Source organism: Corapipo altera, unplaced genomic scaffold (assembly GCF_003945725.1).
Source record: "Corapipo altera isolate COAL_440 unplaced genomic scaffold, ASM394572v1 61499, whole genome shotgun sequence".
NCBI classification, from domain to species: domain Eukaryota; kingdom Metazoa; phylum Chordata; class Aves; order Passeriformes; family Pipridae; genus Corapipo; species Corapipo altera.
Window position 1 is genome coordinate 1127 of NW_020885240.1, and position 17261 is coordinate 18387.

At 56.7% G+C, this 17261-nt stretch overlaps 1 protein-coding gene across 2 annotated transcripts; it reads left to right on the forward strand.

Moving 5' to 3' along the window:
• The first annotated feature begins 368 nt into the window (after nucleotides 1–368).
• IGF2BP2 (insulin like growth factor 2 mRNA binding protein 2) lies at nucleotides 369–15405 on the forward strand. Of its 2 annotated transcripts, none has more exons than XM_027631388.1 (16): nucleotides 369–458; nucleotides 2954–3002; nucleotides 3333–3384; nucleotides 3860–3923; nucleotides 4828–5100; nucleotides 8899–9033; nucleotides 9181–9303; nucleotides 9864–9999; nucleotides 10189–10317; nucleotides 11120–11143; nucleotides 12234–12302; nucleotides 12592–12708; nucleotides 12978–13052; nucleotides 13275–13406; nucleotides 13671–13784; nucleotides 14741–15405. In XM_027631388.1, the coding sequence occupies exons 1-16, from the start codon at nucleotides 382–384 to the stop codon at nucleotides 14837–14839; spliced, it is 1668 nt and encodes a 555-aa protein (XP_027487189.1). In that variant the 5' UTR covers nucleotides 369–381; the 3' UTR covers nucleotides 14840–15405. The 2 variants fall into 2 exon arrangements, with proteins under 2 accessions (XP_027487189.1, XP_027487190.1); XM_027631389.1 differs by having other exon boundaries at nucleotides 11123–11143.
• The last annotated feature ends 1856 nt before the right edge of the window (nucleotides 15406–17261 follow it).

The following is a 17261-nucleotide window of genomic DNA, read 5'->3' on the forward strand; positions in this document are numbered from 1 at the left end:
ATTTTGGAGGGGGTTGTTACCCACTGTTTCCCTGGCAGCTATGGGAGGACAGGGAGCCACGCTGGAAAAGAGGGAGATGTGCCAAAAAAACCTTCAATCCACCTGATTCTGGGGAACCCACCATAAGTTTTAAGGCATTTTCTGTTTTATTGCTTGATTTCAGCAAGTGCAGACCCCGGGCACGTGGCACGGGGTGATGCTGGCAGGTTTTCCTGGGTTTCCATCCCCTTTCCCTTCAGGATTGTGATGTCAGCCCCATGATTTTGCTCTGATGGATGCAGGAAATGACACACAAGCTGGATTAGTTCCTGAGCCCACCCCACAGCCTCACTCCCTCCTCGATCCCACGTGTGCTGCCGGTGCCGAAAACGCAGCTCTGGGATGAAGGAGATGCTCCCTCCTGGAGCTGCTGCCGGGCAGGACCTGTTTGGGTTGAATTTAGGAGGGAAAAATAGCAGGTGAACCTGGTTTCTTTAGCTCTTGAAGCTGGTGCTCTGTTCCCATAGGGCACTTTGTCCTGGTCTGGGCACGAGGTGGGTGTGCAGGTAGGGCAGAGCCAAAGGGTGATACAGGAGGATCAGCTCTCCAGGTTATCCAAGGACAGCTTGCTGTGGCAGTTGCATCACACATTTAAGTGTTTTTCCCCGAAGTGGTTGTTACATTTATTATGTTTTTTAAATCCCCACCAGCCTGCTGCAAAACTGGTTGGGGGAAACGTGGCTGCTGCCTCTGGTCATGAGCTCCTGTGCCGGGGTCCTGTCCCTGGAAATCAGTCCCCAGGTTTCGGGAGGAGCGAGGAAAATGAAACTAAAATAAAAATAAAGGGGGTTTCTGCCTCCAGGTCCTCCTGGGAGTGGTGTTGGAGGAGGGTTGTCCCTGCCCCAGCCCTGGGAATCACACATCCATCACTCCATCAGTGATGACTGTGTGTGGTCCAGCACTGCTCCAGCCAGGTGGGGAATTACAAGAGCCTTAAAAACACCCTGTGGGAATAATAACCTTATTTTAAATGGTCAGTGGTGATGATGAGCTGCTGGGAGTCCTGCCTGGGGGTGGGGGGAACCTTGGAGCACCATTTGAGTGTCTTTAGGTGCTCTGCACGAGCTTGGATGGACATTGGAAGTGGGAATATGTTGTAGTGTCCTTTTGGGAAGTGGGGTTACGTGGCACTGGGGTTACGTGGCACTGTGCTGTGATCCTTCTGTTTGGGTGCTTGGGGAGGTGGGTGGCAGGCACAGAGGGGTGAGCACCACCTCAGGAGACTGGGCTGCTCTGGCATCTCCCTTGGCATCTCTCATGGCATCTCCCTTGGGAGACATGTAGGGAAATTACAGCCTTGGAGCAATTCAGTTCAAGGCAGAGGCTTCCCGGGAGTGGCCAGGGGACTGTGTGCAGCTGCTGTGCTGGTTTCTCTTGGATGAGCTCCCTCAAAGTACCCTGTGTACTGGGCTTTGGTGGCGGGTGAGCTGAGCCAGCTGAACCCCAAAGGGAGAGCAGCTCCTCCCTGGTCCAGCCTGTGGCATTCCTGATGGTTCCCAAGCTGCAGGAGGAGGCTGGTTGTGGTGATGCTTTGGCTTGCAGCCAAGTGTGGCACCTTGGGATAAGGCCAGTGAAGGTTCCACCCATTGTTTGGGGCCTGGAAGGTGGTGGGAGTAACCAGGCAGCTCTCTCCAGTGGTTTGAGACTCACTGGGATTTGCTCTGGCACAGCAGCCTCACAGCCTGTCACCAGGCATTTTGGGAATGGGATGCATCCCTTGGAGCAGGCAGGAGTTGAAGATTGCTGGTGGAATCAGGGTGTTGATGTATTCTTCCATCTCCTCCTGCCTCCTGGTCCTGCGGGATTTGGCCCAAAGCCCCTGGGTGTTGATGACCATCAGCTGGAGCTGCTTCCCTGTCCCCACGTAGTGTTGAGGCTGGTGGTGCCTGTCCTTCCAAGCATTCTCCTTGATCTCATCCCAAGGAAGGGGAAAACTTCATAAAATCAGCTTCCAGCTGCTGATCAACTCCCAAAACCTGGCGGGGTGGGGTGGGAGGAGCTGTCAGGAAGCTCATCCTGGGTATTGGGAGAGCTGAGAACATAGGACAGTGCTTTGGTCAGAGCTGACTGACTACAAGCAGGATTGGGAATGCTGATCTGAGTGGCCCATGGATGAGCTCATGGCTTGATTGGATCCTCCATGGATTGGACTGTCTCAAAACTCCCCACTGCCCAAGCACAACCAGGCTAGGGAGGTATTTGGTGGCTGTTATGCCATAGGAAGCCTTGGCAGTGGTTCCTGTGCATCCATTCCCCAAGGCTGCTCCGTGGTGAGCTTGGGAGTGTAACCACAGCCAGGTTGGGAGCACAGTCATGAGGTTGGGAATGCTGTCAAAGCCAGGTTGGGAATGCAGCCGTGGCCAGGTTGGGAATGCAGCCATGGCCAGATTGGGAACACAATCATGTCAGGTTGGAAGGTTGGGTGTGTTGGCCAGCTCCAAGAATATTTATTTAGGTTTCCCCAAGGAAAGCAGCCCCACTTTGCTGGGAAGTGGTGGACACAGCAGGATACGTGTTTGGAGAGCCCCCTCAAGGAATAGCAGGGCTGGCTGTGGTGGGGCTGGGGGTCCTGTCCCCACCCAGCCCCCAGCCCAGGGCAGCATGGTCAGGGGTGTCCATGCATCCCAGCCTCCCTGTGCGGCCATGGCTCTGCAGAGGCTCCTTTCAGGAGGTTTCCTTGGAAACCTGACAGCCAGCATGAGGAGGGAGCGTTCTGGAGACAGCTCCAGGCCCGGCAGGGTGACTGGGGCAAAGCTGGGAGAAGCTCTTTCCCTGGGGATGAGCTGCCCTGGCTCGGCGTGGGGAAGCGGGATGCTTTGGAAAGCTCTCCCCAACTGCCATGTGATTCCCAGAGAGGCTGTTCCCTCTGCTGTGGGGCACCTGCAGACCCTAACCGAGGGCTTTGTCTTTGCAGGAGCAGGAAGATCCAGATCCGAAATATCCCCCCCCACCTACAGTGGGAGGTAAGAAGTGGCCGATCCTAAAAACATCCCGTTCATCTCCCCCTCCATCAGCACGAGCTGTGCTATTGGAGCACGTGGTCTGCCCGTGGGCCACCCTTTACCCTCCCAGTAACCCCAGGAGTGAGCATGAACTGGGCCCCAGCTCCTGCCTGTCTGTGGGTCACGGAGTTGTGGGGCAGCTTTGAGTGGCGGGGCGTCTTTGGGATGGTGGGATGCAGGTGGGTGAAGGCATTTAAGCAGTTGGGTGATGTTGGAGGGTGTTTGTGGGGGGAGTGGGCTCTTCCCCTGACTGTCTGGGGCCTCACCTGCCTGGTTTGCTGCTCTCCCCAGGTGCTGGATGGCCTGTTAGCTCAGTACGGGACGGTGGAGAACGTAGAGCAAGGTAAGATGGCCCAGCGTGGTCCTCAGCGCTGCTCCCTGGCTCTGCCCACACCACAGGAAAAGGAAACCCACTGGGGTGAAACCTAATTATCCCAGTAGTACTGGGCTGAACTGGTTTTCCTTTTGGACCCAAGCCCTGCTGGCAGAGGTAGAGCTGCCCATTCCGTGGTGGGATGGCATGGGCCATCCATCCTCCATCCCTAGGGATTCTCCTGGTTCCTGGCCTGTAAAAATGAGCTGAGTGTTGTTTGGGGTCCACTGATGGACTGGGGATGTCCAGCTAAGTGTCCTGCCTGGATCCAGCTTTGGCACCTTCTGGTCTTGTTCCAGCCCTGTCCTTGTGCTGGGGGGAAGTACAGCAGTGCCAGGCATCCCCATCCCACTGTCCCCAGCTGTGTCCCCTCTCTGGAGTGTGCTGGGAGCAGCAGTGACCTCTCTCCCTCCCTGCTCTAACTGTCCTCCTCTTGCTCCCCCAGTGAACACAGACACAGAAACAGCCGTTGTCAACGTGACCTACGCGACCAAGGAAGAGGCAAAAGTGTGAGTGGGCTTTGTTTTGCTTTGTCCATAATTTCACAGCACCCAGACTTTTCCTGAGGAATCCCAGGCATCTTGTCTTCTGTCTAAGCTGTCCCACTGCTGGGCTGTCTCCTGCCTTCTCCCCTGGTGGGAGATGGGGTTTCCTGTGACCATCAGCCCTGTGGTTGTCCCTTCAAGGGGCCTTCTCTCCTTGTCTCCTGGACGTGAAATTCCCTTTGGACACTGTCCTTCCTGCAGGGTTCTCTGCCATGGCTCAGTGGCCTTGTCTTCAGGCAGCAAAATGGAAAGCTGAGGGTCAGGTCAGATAAGCAGTTCGTCTTCCCAGGTTGGAAATCCAGGCCAAAACAGGGAATGCACCAGATTAATCACCAGTGTGACCACCCAGTTAGAGCTGCTGAAGGTGGTGAAGGAGATGGCAGAGATGGTGAAGAAATGTGGTGGTGATGGGAGAGTGAGAAAAGCCAAGTTGGGGTTTCCAAAAAAGGGGTACCACGTGCTACATCCCTCTCCCTGGAGCTGTGGTGGTTGCTCAGAGCTGCTCTATCACCTTTTCCATGTCCAAAAAGCCTGTCAGGCTGTTTCTGGGAAGTACTTTGCCCGGGATTAGGTTCCCAGGTGAAGGGGCAGGTCCCCAGGCTGCCATCTCACCTCTGCTGGGGAGATGAGCTGTGTGCCAGCTCCAGCATCAGCCACGTGGGAGGGGATGATGTCCCACCACGCTACGGGACTTGCTCCTCATGGGAAAAGCGAGGGGCTCTGGCTTCCTGTGACCACCTTCTCCAGACCGGGGAGGGAGAAGCTGAGGACTGGGGAGGGGCCGTGGACTACCAGGCTCTGGGGGTGCTGGTGGGGTGCCCGTCCCCGGGGAGCCCCTCAGCACCCTGCGCGTGTCCCTGCCTTGCAGAGCCATAGAGAAGCTGAGCAACCACCAGTTTGAGAACTATTCCTTCAAGATTTCCTACATCCCGGATGAAGAGGTGAGCTCCCCTCCGCCCCCCCAGCGATCCCGCCGCGGGGGCCACTCTTCCAGGGAGCGGGGCTCCTCCCCGGGGGGCTCCTCGCAGCCCAAACAGCTCGAGTTCCCACTGCGGATGCTGGTGCCCACGCAGTTTGTTGGTGCGATCATAGGAAAGGAGGGCTTGACCATAAAGAACCTTACTAAGCAAACCCAGTCCAAGTAAGTACTTCCAATGGTTTTGTTTCCTTCTGTAGGGTGCTGCAGGTCCCAGCTTGGGGTCCTCCCTGCACTCGGGGCTCTGGAGTGCCGGCCAGTGCTGATTCCTTGGGGTGCAGCCTTCAGGGGATGGTGGCAGAGCTCAAATCCTGAACCATTCCTGCTGGCCAGGGTGTTCTCGGTGCGGCAGGAGGGGGATGCACGGTTGGAAAAGGCCAGGAATGAGTTCCTAAAGCCTCATGAAAGCAGCTGGGGATGAGGCTTTAGGGAGAAATGGCAAGTTTGGGGTTAAAATCCCAGAGGGGAATCCTCAGTGCAGTGGTCTTTGCCCTCGGGATTTGCTCATCAGTGGGATCATAATCATATGGGATGAGCATCCCATATGGGCTAGAGCTGTTGTAGGGGGAAAGGGGACACCGTGGGAGCACTGCCATGAGAAGGACAGGCTTTGTAACTGTTGGAAGCCTTTTTTAGCCATTAACATTTTTTTTTTAACATTTCTATTTTCAAAAAAAAAAGAAGGAAAGAACAAAAAGGGGGATTTGTCTTGCCAAAGTTTTCCATGTTTCTCTTGTCGCTGTCTTCCTTGATTTCACCGCTGATCCTCCGCATGGTTTTCCTGCATGGTTTGTTCCTGCCCAGGTGTGTTTGTGTCTAACCCAAAGCTGCCTTCTCCCATGCTCATCATCCCAAACCCAGTGATCCCATGGGACGTAGGACTCCTGTCCCATAACAGCATCCTAGTTCCCAGAGGAGCTTTTAGAGGCAAATTATTTGGTAGTAGCGCGGCCGGAGGACGTCTAGGAAGACGATCTAGACCCCGGCATTGGGTTGGCAGGAAGAGGTTTGTATGGAAATGGGGCAGATGAGTAGGGAGAGAGGAGCTCTTGGAGCCCGGCTGGCCCTCAGGCAGGGCCGCCTGGTGGCTGTGAGCTGGTCCCTGTTGGCCACAAGCCCTTCTCCAGGTGAGTCCTGGTGGGATGAGCAGCAGGGGTAGCTGTGTTCCCACCACCCAAGACTGGAAGTTGCCCTTTCCAAGCCCTGAGCCTGGTGAAGAGTGGGAAGATGCTGGTTTTTCCTGACCACGAGGTCAAACGCTGCTGCCTGGGGTAGTTTCTACTATGAAATTGTCCTTCCTTATGGATTAGCTCCCTGTGCCTGCCCTGAAGACCCGGTGCCCTGGAGGAAGGCCGCACTCCGTGCTCACCCCCTCTCCTGACCTACCCACAGAGACCATGTACCACCACTTCCACTCCAGCCCTGGGCAAAGAGGACCTCAAGCACCCATCCTGGGCAGTCTCAGGAGACCCTTTCCTTCAGTTTGGGGTGTCATCCCACAGCTGTGTCCTTGCTCAGGCCAACCTGAGTGATGTCCAGCCCCTGCTCCTACCCAAAGCGACCTTGGGTTCTGGATTCTTCTGGTCACTGGACTTCACCGCCTGGCTGCACACACAGTGATCCCAGACATGCTCCTGAGCTCCAGGGGACAAAACTGTCCCCAGGCTGAGCCATCTTCTCCCACAAAGAAGCCCAGGCCAAGAGCCCACCCCACCAGATGACCTTCCACAGCCCCTGGAACTCAGTGAGGAGAGGACCATGGCTACCGGGATAACCCTGCATGAACACCGTATTGTCCACCTGGAGAGGGCTGTCCCTCATGGCCACCACTCCCTGAAACATTCCCAGACCCCTGTGATGTGTCTTGGAGGCTTTTCCTGCTACACCATGGGCAAACCTGCCCTGTCCCTGTCCCACCATCCCTGGTCGCCCCTTCCTGCAGCTCCTGGTGATGGGGTGAGGGTGCCCCTTCCCCATCCTCCCATTGGAATGGAGCCGTGCAGCAGTGGCACTGGGATGTGCTGGAAAGTCCAGAGCTCTCCCTTCTCCAGCTCTTTGGGGTGGGACATGCCTTGAACACGGCAGCCCCTTTCTGGCGTCACATCTTCCCTCTGCAAAGGGAGCTCATGCCTCACACCCAGGTGTGGGATGGCTTGGTCAGCCAGAAACTTGGCTCATGCCTCTCTCTGGGGATTGTCCCAGGTCCTCATCACCTCAGTGCCTCCATTCAGCCCTTCCCTGGTGCTTGGTCCTCCTCCAGGGCGGAGGCTCAGCTGTGTCCCCACCTCCACCAGCCTCAGCTGCTCGTGGGTTCAAGGAGCTGCTTGGCTCCCATCTGTGGGGTTTGTTGGGATCCTCATGGGTTCCCCCTAACTGGGAGCATCAGCCTGGTCTGTCATCACCTCATGTGGCCCCTTGTGATGTTCTTGCCCTGTCCCTGGCGAAGGGGGAGGCAGCGTGTCCCTGTGCCTGCTGGGAACAGATCCTGCAAACCAACCTGACGGAGCTGCACGGCTGGGAGCGCCTCAGAGGTGTCACACAGCACACAGCAGGGTCACCACGGGCTGTAGATGTGACCAAGGGCAGGGAGAGCTCAGCGGTGCCAGTGTCCTCATCACCTCCTTGCACAGTCCACTCGGGACCAGCCTCCTGCCCGAGCAGCTCTGGCTGAAGCCGTGGGAGATCCGGAGAGATGGAGCCTACAAAAGGGATCACGCTCTGTTTTCACTCCCTACTCAGCACTTGGATGGAACCACTCTGAGGTCCCTTTGGAGCTGGTGGAGTTGGCTCTGCCCTTATCTCAGCTCCCCCAGCCTTACCTGGCTCACCCTCCACTGCTCACGTTCCGACGCGCTGGCTCAGGAGCTCATGGAAGAGTTGAGCTGTGCAAACCCACCGGGACCCCACACCATTCCCCCACAGATGGGGGTGGCTCTGCCCCACAGCCCTTGGCCTGGCACACACAGCGACACCAGGAGTGACCCCGGTCAGGACGGAGACCTCGGAGACGTGGCCTGAGGCTCTGCCACGTCGGAGCTGAGCACCGGTGGGATTCACCGAGGGGCTGAGCGGCCACTGCCGCCCCTGCTCAGAAGATGTGGCCCTGGCTGCAGCAGTGACGGGGACACACGGTGGTGGCCCGTGGCAGGACAGCTGCATGGCGTCCGTCATTCTGCGGCGGGAAGAGCGCGCGGCCTCGCGCGGAGAAGACGGAGAGGTCGCTTCCCCCTGCTCTCCGGGCCGCGTGGTTGAAGTGCGGGAGTCTCCTACCCTGCTTTCCTCTCTCCCTCTCTCTCAGGGCCTTTGCCAGGTACGGTTGAGCATGAGGAGCGAGCTGGAGGCGCGTTCTGCCTCCCCGCCATGAGCTGAGGGAGGACCAGAGGAGGAGAGCAGGTCCCGCCGGGCGCACGGGAGGGGCTGCTGCTCTCCCGAGGGAGGGCGTGAGTACCAGCGCTGTTGTTGACGTGTTGCCTCCGTGTCGGGACAGACGCTGCCCACGGGTAAGTTCTCTCTGTCCCGAAGGACGTGGTCGCTGGACAGCCTCGGGTGTTGTGCAGAGAGAGGTGGAGGTCGGAAGGGACCTCTGGAGACCCCTGACCTGGTCTCCAGCTCCGAGTGGGACTGGCATCAGAGAGGATAGGCAGGTGGCTGAGGGCTTTGAGCTGTTGAGGGTTTGTTCTGCCTCCTCGATGCATTGGTTGATGTTGTGATGCCCCTCAGCTCCCAGGGACCTCATGTCCTAAAGGCAAACATAGCCCAGGTCTGGTCCAAAGCACCCGAAACCAAACACGACCTGGGCTTGCATGAGCCAGGTGGTGGCAGATGCACCTGAGACCCAGGTTCACCCCAAAGCTTGAGCAAGTGTTGAAACGAGTTTTTTCTCAGCTCCTGAGCTCTCAGAAACCTCTGTGTGCCGCCAGACCCATCTCAGGGGGCTCCTCTCTGCCGGTTGTTTCTCCGTAGGGTCGACATCCACCGGAAGGAGAACGCTGGCGCCGCCGAAAAGCCCATCACCATCCATGCCACACCAGAGGGCTGCTCCGAAGCCTGTCGCATGATCCTGGATATCATGCAGAAGGAGGCTGATGAAACTAAATCGTGAGTGCTGCGGGCTCAGCCAGACGGGTGGTGGTTTGAAATGGTGGTGGTTCTTCTGCTCCTTCCACCGCATCCATAGTGCCCCTACCTGGAAATGGGTTTCCTGGCCAGACGGACCTTTGGATTTTATTTTTGAATCCGTTTTAGAGCAGAAGAGATTCCCTTGAAAATCCTGGCACACAACAGCCTGGTGGGGAGGTTGATTGGCAAGGAGGGCCGCAACCTCAAGAAGATTGAGCAGGACACAGGCACGAAGATCACCATCTCCCCGTAAGTTCCTGTGACAGGACAAGGGGAATGGCTTCCCACTACCAGAGGGCAGGGATAGATGGGATATTGGGAAGGAATTCTTATCTGTGAGGGTGGGGAGGCCCTGGCACAGATTGCCCAGAGAAGCTGTGGCTACCCCATCCCAGGAAGTGTTCAAGGCCAGGTTGGACAGGTCTTGGAGCAACCTGGGCTAGTGGAAGGTGTCCCTGCCCATGACAGGGGGTGGAACTGGATGGGCTTTAAGGTCCCTTCTAACCCAAACCATTCTGGAATTCCATGATTCAGTGAAGTCCTGGTGAACACCAAGCCACCTCCTTCCATCCAGCATGGGATGGGCTGTGCTAGAGCCAGAAAACAGAGCAGTTGTGTCCTTCCGTGTGCATTCCCATCCCAGGTGGATGTTCCTCAGCCCAGGTGGATGGTGGCGCTGGGCCAGGAGAGGGAGGGATGTGTGGAATCTGTCTTGGGGAGGAACCCTCAGCTTTGATTTGAGTTTTCCTGGGGCTTTTCTTGCCCCGGAGGAAGAATGTAACGGCGTGTCCGGGTTTCCCTGCGGGCAGTTTGCAGGATTTGACCATTTACAACCCCGAGCGGACCATCACGGTGAAGGGCAGCACGGAGGCCTGTTCCCATGCCGAGGTGGAGATCATGAAGAAGCTGAGAGAGGCCTACGAGAACGACGTGGTGGCTGTCAATGTAAGCTCCAGCCTTCCCCCTGGGATGCTCCCGCTCCACTGAGGTGGCCAGAAGAAAACTGGAGGGGAGAGTGTCAATATGTTATGACAAGGGTTGGTTGGCCCTCACCCATCGCACTCACAGAGGGGTGAGAAGCCCAAAACCCCCACTCTGCCTTTCACACCTCTCTCCACGTCTTTGTTTTCCCAGCAACAAGCCAACCTGATCCCAGGACTGAACCTCAACGCCTTGGGCATCTTCTCCACAGGGCTGTCCATGCTCCCGTCCGCCCCGGGGACCCGAGGGGCTGCAGCTGCCACCCCCTACCACCCCTTTGCAGTAAGTGTGGGAGGCTTTGGGGTGTGGGGGTGTGTTCCTGGGGGCAGAGTGGTGTCTGGAGAGTCCTGCTGGAGCTGTCGGCTTTGGGTGGTCACTGGAACTGCAGGAGCCTTGAGTGGGAGCTCTGACTCTTGGCCATTTGGGGAGGATGCTGTCGTGGCAGCAGAATGGAGAGGACAGGGAATGAAGGTGGCTTGTCCTTCCTTGGATTCCGCTCCTGGGAAGATCCCTGTGTTGTGCTGAGCTTGGTTTCACGTGTTTAGGGACTAGCTGTGGGGGGTCAGTGTCTGAAGAGAGCATGGAAGAACCTTGTGGGTGCTCTTCAGTCCTGATTCCAAGCCCAACACTGGGTTGGTGTGGGCTGGGTTGTGCTCTGTGGGTCTGGTCTTGGTGACCACCTGAGTCCCCTGGTGTGGTCACAGGATGTGCAGGGGACGAGCAGCCCACTCTGTGCATCCACCAACAAAGGATCACCTTGGATCCCTGCCCTGGCACCCAGGGGTTGTGCTTGCAGGGAGCCAGTCTCCACTCCACCTCATAGGGAGGCATTTTCATTGTTCATGGGGTGCTGAGACCTGGGGAAGGATCTTCAAAACCCCTGAGGTCCCGTGTGGGCAGCAATGGTCCAGTGCCCAGAGACCACGGTGGCCAAGGTGCTGATAGAGAAAGTCCATCCAGCAGCATCTGCAGAGCACCCTTGGGTCCCCCAGGTGCTGTGGGCTGTCTCTGTTTGTCTCTGAAGAATTTATTCCAAGTTGTGGGTTAATTGATTTGTACTGTTTTCTCTCCCTGGCGATGGCAGCAGCAGAGCGGGCGCAGGAGGACGGTGAGTGCCAGGGTGGGTGAGGGGGGATGTGGTGGCTCTGGAGGGCACCAGGAGGGTCAGTTGGTCTGTCTGTGCCAGCCCATGGAGGGGAGGATGCTCTCCCTGTGTGTTGGGAGACATCAGCTTGTGGGAAGTATTTGTGGGTGTGATGGGGAGGGTCTGGGCAGGCTTCTGAAGGGCAGCGTTTGGTGTGGGGTCTCTTCACCCCAAAGCTTTGCATGTCCTGTTTTAAGTCCCCCTGGTGAGGCCAAGAAGAGCAATTTCCTCTTGGAAATCGCCCCTGTTTATTTATAGTAAGAAAAATGTGGAGGTCTAGAGACTGGGCAAGGATGGAGGATGAGAAAGGAGCTTCACAGTGAATGGGGGAGGCTGAGAAGTGGGGGCCACCCTGGCTGGGTGGGAGATGACCTGTTGATGTCCCCCAGAGTGGGAGGGAGTTGTGTCTGTTGCCAGGAGAAATGTCTGATGGATTTGAGACACGGAAGAGGTTGAGCTGGGTTGGAGTGGGTTGGGTTGGGGTGCTGGCACACAGTCCTTCCTTCTGGCCATGGAGAGATCCCCTGCTTTCTCCCTGCTCCCAGCCTGGGTATTGGGAGAACATCTTCAGCCTTTGCTTTTCCCTCTCTTGGAACTGGAGAGGGACAATGGGGATGGAAATCAGAGCCAAAGCAGACGTTTTGCTCAGTTCTCCCCAATCCCCACCTTCTCAACAGGGGACCAGTGGTGGTTGCAGCACAACCAAGAGGCTTTCCAGGGTTGTGGCCGCTCCAGCAGCAGGACATGACCAAAAAACCAGCAGTGGGAAGGAACTGGGGTTAACTGGGAGCTCCCACTGCCTCCCAGCCCCTTTGTGCTGGGCCAGAAGCACAGCATCCAGGCTGTAGCTCACCCTTTTACACCCTTGGGTGCACCCACGGTCTCAGAGGGGTCTCAGGGGGTGGGGTGTGGTCCCTGAGTCCCCACCAGGCTCATGGTGGTGGCACACTGCTCTTCTCACTCGTACTAGGGGTGGCTGGGATGGGACTGGGAAGGGGCTGGCACGTTGGGGACATCACTGATGTCACTGACCCTGTTTCCTCTCCCACCACAGGGCTCCTCAGCCTACGTGTCGGGTCTGTACGGAGCCTCTCCGGCCAGCGCCTTCCCCCACCAGCACCCTGTAAGTGCCCCTCCCCCATCAGCACCCCAAAAGTGCCCCAGCACCTCCCTCCATGAGGTCTTCACTTGAGCACCTTGGGAGGGGGGGATTGTGTGGCCAGGGCAGGCAAAAAAACAAGGTGGGTGCCAGCACCTCGACCCAACCCAACTCAACCCAGAACTTACCCAACTCAACCCGCACCAACCCAGCCCAACCCAGCTCCTCCTCAACCCTGGCATGCTGGGGTGGGGAGGCCACCCCCAGATCCATCTGATCCCCTGACCCTCTGGCTCCTCTGTGCCCCTTCCAGCTGCCGGAGCAGGAGGTGGTGAACTTGTTCATCCCGACGCAGGCGGTGGGGGCCATCATCGGCAAGAAGGGGCAGCACATCAAACAGCTGGCACGGTTTGCTGGTGCCTCCATCAAGGTGAGCAGGGCTCTACAGGGGTTACCCGGGGCCTTCATGCCTCAGTTTCCCCTTCCTGCTATTGAGGGCAGAGAATGGGAGCCCTTGGGGGGTGGTTTTACTCCCCAAATTAGTGGAAACCCAGTCCTGCAGCCTGGTTGTCACTCCTGCACGGGTGGGGGGATGTCCTTGCATGGGGAGGATGTTCTTGCATGGGGCGGACATCCCATTTAGGGGAGGTCTTGCCCGAGGAAGAGGTCCCACTCACAGTCCTTCCCACTCCCTCCCAGATCGCCCCAGCGGAAGGTCCGGATGCCAGCGAGCGGATGGTGATCATCACGGGGCCACCCGAGGCTCAGTTCAAGGTGTGCTGGCTGAGGGTGGGTGCTGGGTGAGGACATGGGCAGGGACACAGCAAGGGCATCCCTGCAGTCCCTGCTGTGCTGCCACCCTCTGAGTGCCAGGGGGGCTCATGGCTTGGGACCACGACTTTGGTGCTGGTGGACATGGCCGCATCATCACCCGTGGGGATGGAGGGCACGGCAGGCACTGCTGGTTTTACTTCCCTTCTTCTGTCCCCTCTGCAGGCCCAGGGACGAATATTCGGGAAGCTGAAAGAGGAAAACTTCTTTAACCCGAAGGAGGAGGTGAAGCTCGAAGCCCACATCAAGGTGCCTTCCTTTGCCGCCGGCCGCGTCATCGGCAAAGGCGGCAAGACGGTAGGTGGGGGATGTGGGGTGCTACCACCTGCCCCAGTGGGGCAGAGTTGGGCGTCCCCCATGTCCCATCACCCTGTCTGGGTGCTCTGTGATCCCAGCAATGTCTCAGTCCCTGGAGGTGGCTCTTCATGGTGGCTGAGGGGTACAGGGTGTGACCCACAGCATTCCCGGTGCCATGTGCCGGCTCGGAGCCAGGGGTGGCACCGGCAGCGGAGGATTTTGGCTCTTCCACTGCAAAAGCTGGATCTGTGTCCTTTTCTCCAGGTGAACGAGCTGCAGAATTTAACGAGTGCAGAAGTGATTGTGCCGCGGGACCAAACCCCGGACGAGAACGACGAGGTCGTCGTCAAAATCATCGGGCATTTCTTTGCCAGTCAGGTGAGGTTTGGCCACGTGACCGTGGCTTTTCTGGCATTCCCAGCCAGGTTAAGGAAAGCCACCAAGCACAGCATTCGTTCCCTGAGCATCCTGCTGCCCTGATCTGGGAGGTTTCTGGGCAGTTTTGGTCACTGCAGTGTAAGAAGGATCTGAAGCCATTTGAGAGTGTCCAAAGGAGGCAACAAGGATGGGGAAAAGGGCCTTGATTTGGAGCCGTGTGAGGACACTGAGGGCACTTGGTGTGTTCAGCTGGAGCAGAGGAGGCTGAGGGGAGACCTCAGTGCAGTTCCAATTCCTGGGCAGGGGCAGAGGAGGGGCAGGGACTGAGCTCTGCTCTGGGGGACCAGGGACAGCACCCAGGGAATGGCTGGAGCTGTGCCAGGGCAGGCTCAGGTTGGATCTCAGGCAAAGGTTTTTCCCCAGAGGCTGGTTGGGCATTGCCCAGGCTCCCCAGGGCAGTGGGCACAGCCCCAAGGCTGCCAGAGCTCCAGGAGGGTTTGGCTGATCCTCTGGGGCACAGGGGGTGACTCTTGGGGCTGGGCCTGTGCAGGGCTGAGGGTTGGACTGGATGGTCCTGGTGGGTCCCTTCCAACTCAGTAATCCTGTGAGTCTATGAGCAGCTTGTTTATGAGGCCAGAAATTATAAAGGAGGTTTGGCTGCTTTAAAATTAAAGTTTTCCTCAATTTAGCCAAAATTGTCTTGCACACTGGGTGGGAATGGGCTCCCCCATCCCACCTGGGTGCACATACCACACCTTTGGCTCCTGACTGCTGGGGGGTGACACCCCAAAATTGAGGCCATGGAGCAATGGAAAAACAAGCTAAACCCCAGCTTTAATTACAGCCAGGCTTGTCCCAGGGGTTAAAAGCTGTCGTGGTTGTGATGCTGTCATGGCTCGGGGAGGGGGGCAGAGCTGCCAGTGGTGCCCCCTGACCCCCATTTCTGCCTCCCCCAGACCGCCCAGCGCAAGATCAGGGAAATCGTGCAGCAGGTGAAGCAGCAGGAGCACAAACACGCTCAGGGAGCCGCGGCCTCGCAGCAGCACAGCAAGTGAGGCTCCCGCCAGCACCGCCCGACGAATGTAATTCCCCCCGGCGCCCCCGGACCCCCAGCAGGGCAGGGCACAAACCAAAGACCCCCCCCGGGCCCCCCAGCCGTGAGCCGGGAGGGGCACGGACAGGGAGGGCTCCCTCCACCCCGCAGCCTCTGCCTTATTCCATCGCCTCCCCCAGCCAACGCTCTCCCTCCAGGTGGACTAACACAGGCGGAGAGAGGGGATTCGGATTTTGGAATTTTTGGGAATTTGTTTGGGATTTGTTTGGAGTTTTCCCCCACCCCGTTTCACCCAGGAGGGGCTGGCCCGGCCTGGGGGGGCCACGGCGCTCGTTAATTTTAGAATTAATATATGGGTAACGAAACTAACGCCCCATTTTTAAGTTTTGTAAGGTTTTATTTTGGGGGTTTTTTTAATTATTTTTCTTTTTTTTTTTTTTAAATTTTCAGGGGGAGGGGGCTCTTTGTTTTTAGCAAAAGCAGGCTTTTCTAGAGGTCTAAGGGCAGGAGCTGGTCCATTGGTTCTCTAATGCACCGTAGAGCAGCAGAGCTGTAGGATTGCCAGCAGGGAAAAAAATTATTAAATAAGTGTTAAAAAACGATTTCTGAAGGGCTTTGAGAAGAGCAGGGCCTGTAGGAGTCAACAGGATTCCCCTTGCCTCCTGCAAGAGGAATCTCTCCCTCACCCACCCTTTCCTCTTTGCTTCACAGACTCCAAAAGTGGGGGTTGCATCCGTTCCGTCCCCCCTTTCTGTCTGTCTGTCCTCTCTCCATCACTGCCCAGCACTGACATCCCTGAAAAACTATGGGCAGCACCAGCCCTGCCCACTTTGGGCTGGGATTTTAGGGAAATGTCCTTGTTGCAGGGAGAGGAGGGGGAAATGGGTGGAGGAAAAAAAAAAAAAGTGGATTTACAAAAGAGGTTGCCAGCCCAGGGGCTGGAAAAACCAACCAGCAAAATTAAAAATAATTTTTTTGAAAAACTTTTAAAAAATATTTTTAAAATTAAAAATATTCCCAATGATCCCCTCAACACACACACACACACACACACAGACACACACAAAAAAACTACCTCAGGTTTTCGTACCTCAGCACCTTGCGCTTGTTGCCCTTTTAGAGATTTTTGTATGCCTTGTAAAACTGAAGAGTTGGAGCATTTTTTTTTTTTTTATTTTTGTAATAAAAAAAAAAAACTGAGTTGGAAAAGTGATCTCGACCAAGTCAGCTGCGAGGTGGGAGAAGGAAACCACCACCCACCCACCCCCCCCATTTCCCAGACCCCCCCCGTCCCCCCCGCAAACCGAAAAGCCAGGGGCCTTTCCTTCGGAAAAGCTTGAGAAATGGTTTGAAAGGAAAAAAAAAAAAAACCAAAAAGGGAAAAAAGAAAAAGCCAAACATAAAAAGTAAATTAAAAAAAAAAAAAAGGGTTTAAGCAAATCCAAGTGACGGGTGGAAGCAGCGGAAGCACCAGGCAGGAGGAGGAGGGATGGGAGCCGAGGTGCCGGGGGCTGCGAATCCGTGTTTTCCTCTGCTGCAAAGTGTTGTGTGAAAACCAACCCGAGACACCGACAGAAAAAAAAGAGAAATATATCCAGCTAACCAGAGCCTGAGCCTGCTCTCCGTGATTTCTTTGGGATCCCTCGCGTTGGGCACCGCCGGGGCTTCCCCCGTGGATGCCCCATTTCCCTGCAGGTGGGGAGGGAAGGGGTGGGTGCGGTGGGATTTTGGGGAGGGGGGTGGGTGTAGGCATTGCAACGTGGGAGTTGCCATCATGGAACCACCTCTGCATCCCTGCACATCCTTGGCAAAGCCAGAATGGTGGAATATCCAACGGGGAAAGGTTCCAGACGGGGCTGGGATGTCCTGGCGCTGAGGGGGCCACAGTGAGAGAACCCCCCTCTGGGCTCTTCCCTCCCCCCCTTCCAGCACCAGGGACACTGTCTTGGAAAGGGCAGGCTCTGGTGTCACCCCAAAACACCTCAGAGCACCAAGCCCCCACCCCAAACACCTCTGCAGGCATCCTTTTGTGTTTGCCCCCAAAAGAGGAACAATTCATCCTCAGACCTGCAGCCCTGAACAGGGAGACATGAAGGGAAGGGGAAAGGACACCTAAAACATTCAGAGCTTGGATCTTCTGTGTCCTTAGGGAAGATAATTATGCACAATGAATTATTTGTAAGGACAAAACACAACCAATTGCCTTTGGAATCGCTCTCCCTTTGGAGAGCCTGAGGTTGTGGCAGACGGAGGCAACCAGTGTGAAAGAAAAGGTGGATAAAGCCCCTCTGCTCTTCCATGAGAGGATCTCCAGGCAAGGAACAGCACAGGGATAGCCCCCAGAGCCCAGGAGAGGAGACACCCCCTCCTCTTCCTTAGGAATTGTGAGCAAGTTAAAAAAACACATGGAGACACCAAACTGG

Excerpts from the sequence above, each read along its gene's own strand:
- IGF2BP2 (XM_027631388.1), top strand. The coding sequence starts at position 382 with ATGAAGGAGATGCTCCCTCCTGGAGCTGCTGCCGGGCAGGACCTGTTT. Across the intron at positions 3,924-4,827 it reads ACCAAGGAAGAGGCAAAAGT|AGCCATAGAGAAGCTGAGCA; the intron begins GTGAGTGGGCTT and ends CCTGCCTTGCAG. Across the intron at positions 10,000-10,188 it reads ACGACGTGGTGGCTGTCAAT|CAACAAGCCAACCTGATCCC; the intron begins GTAAGCTCCAGC and ends TTGTTTTCCCAG.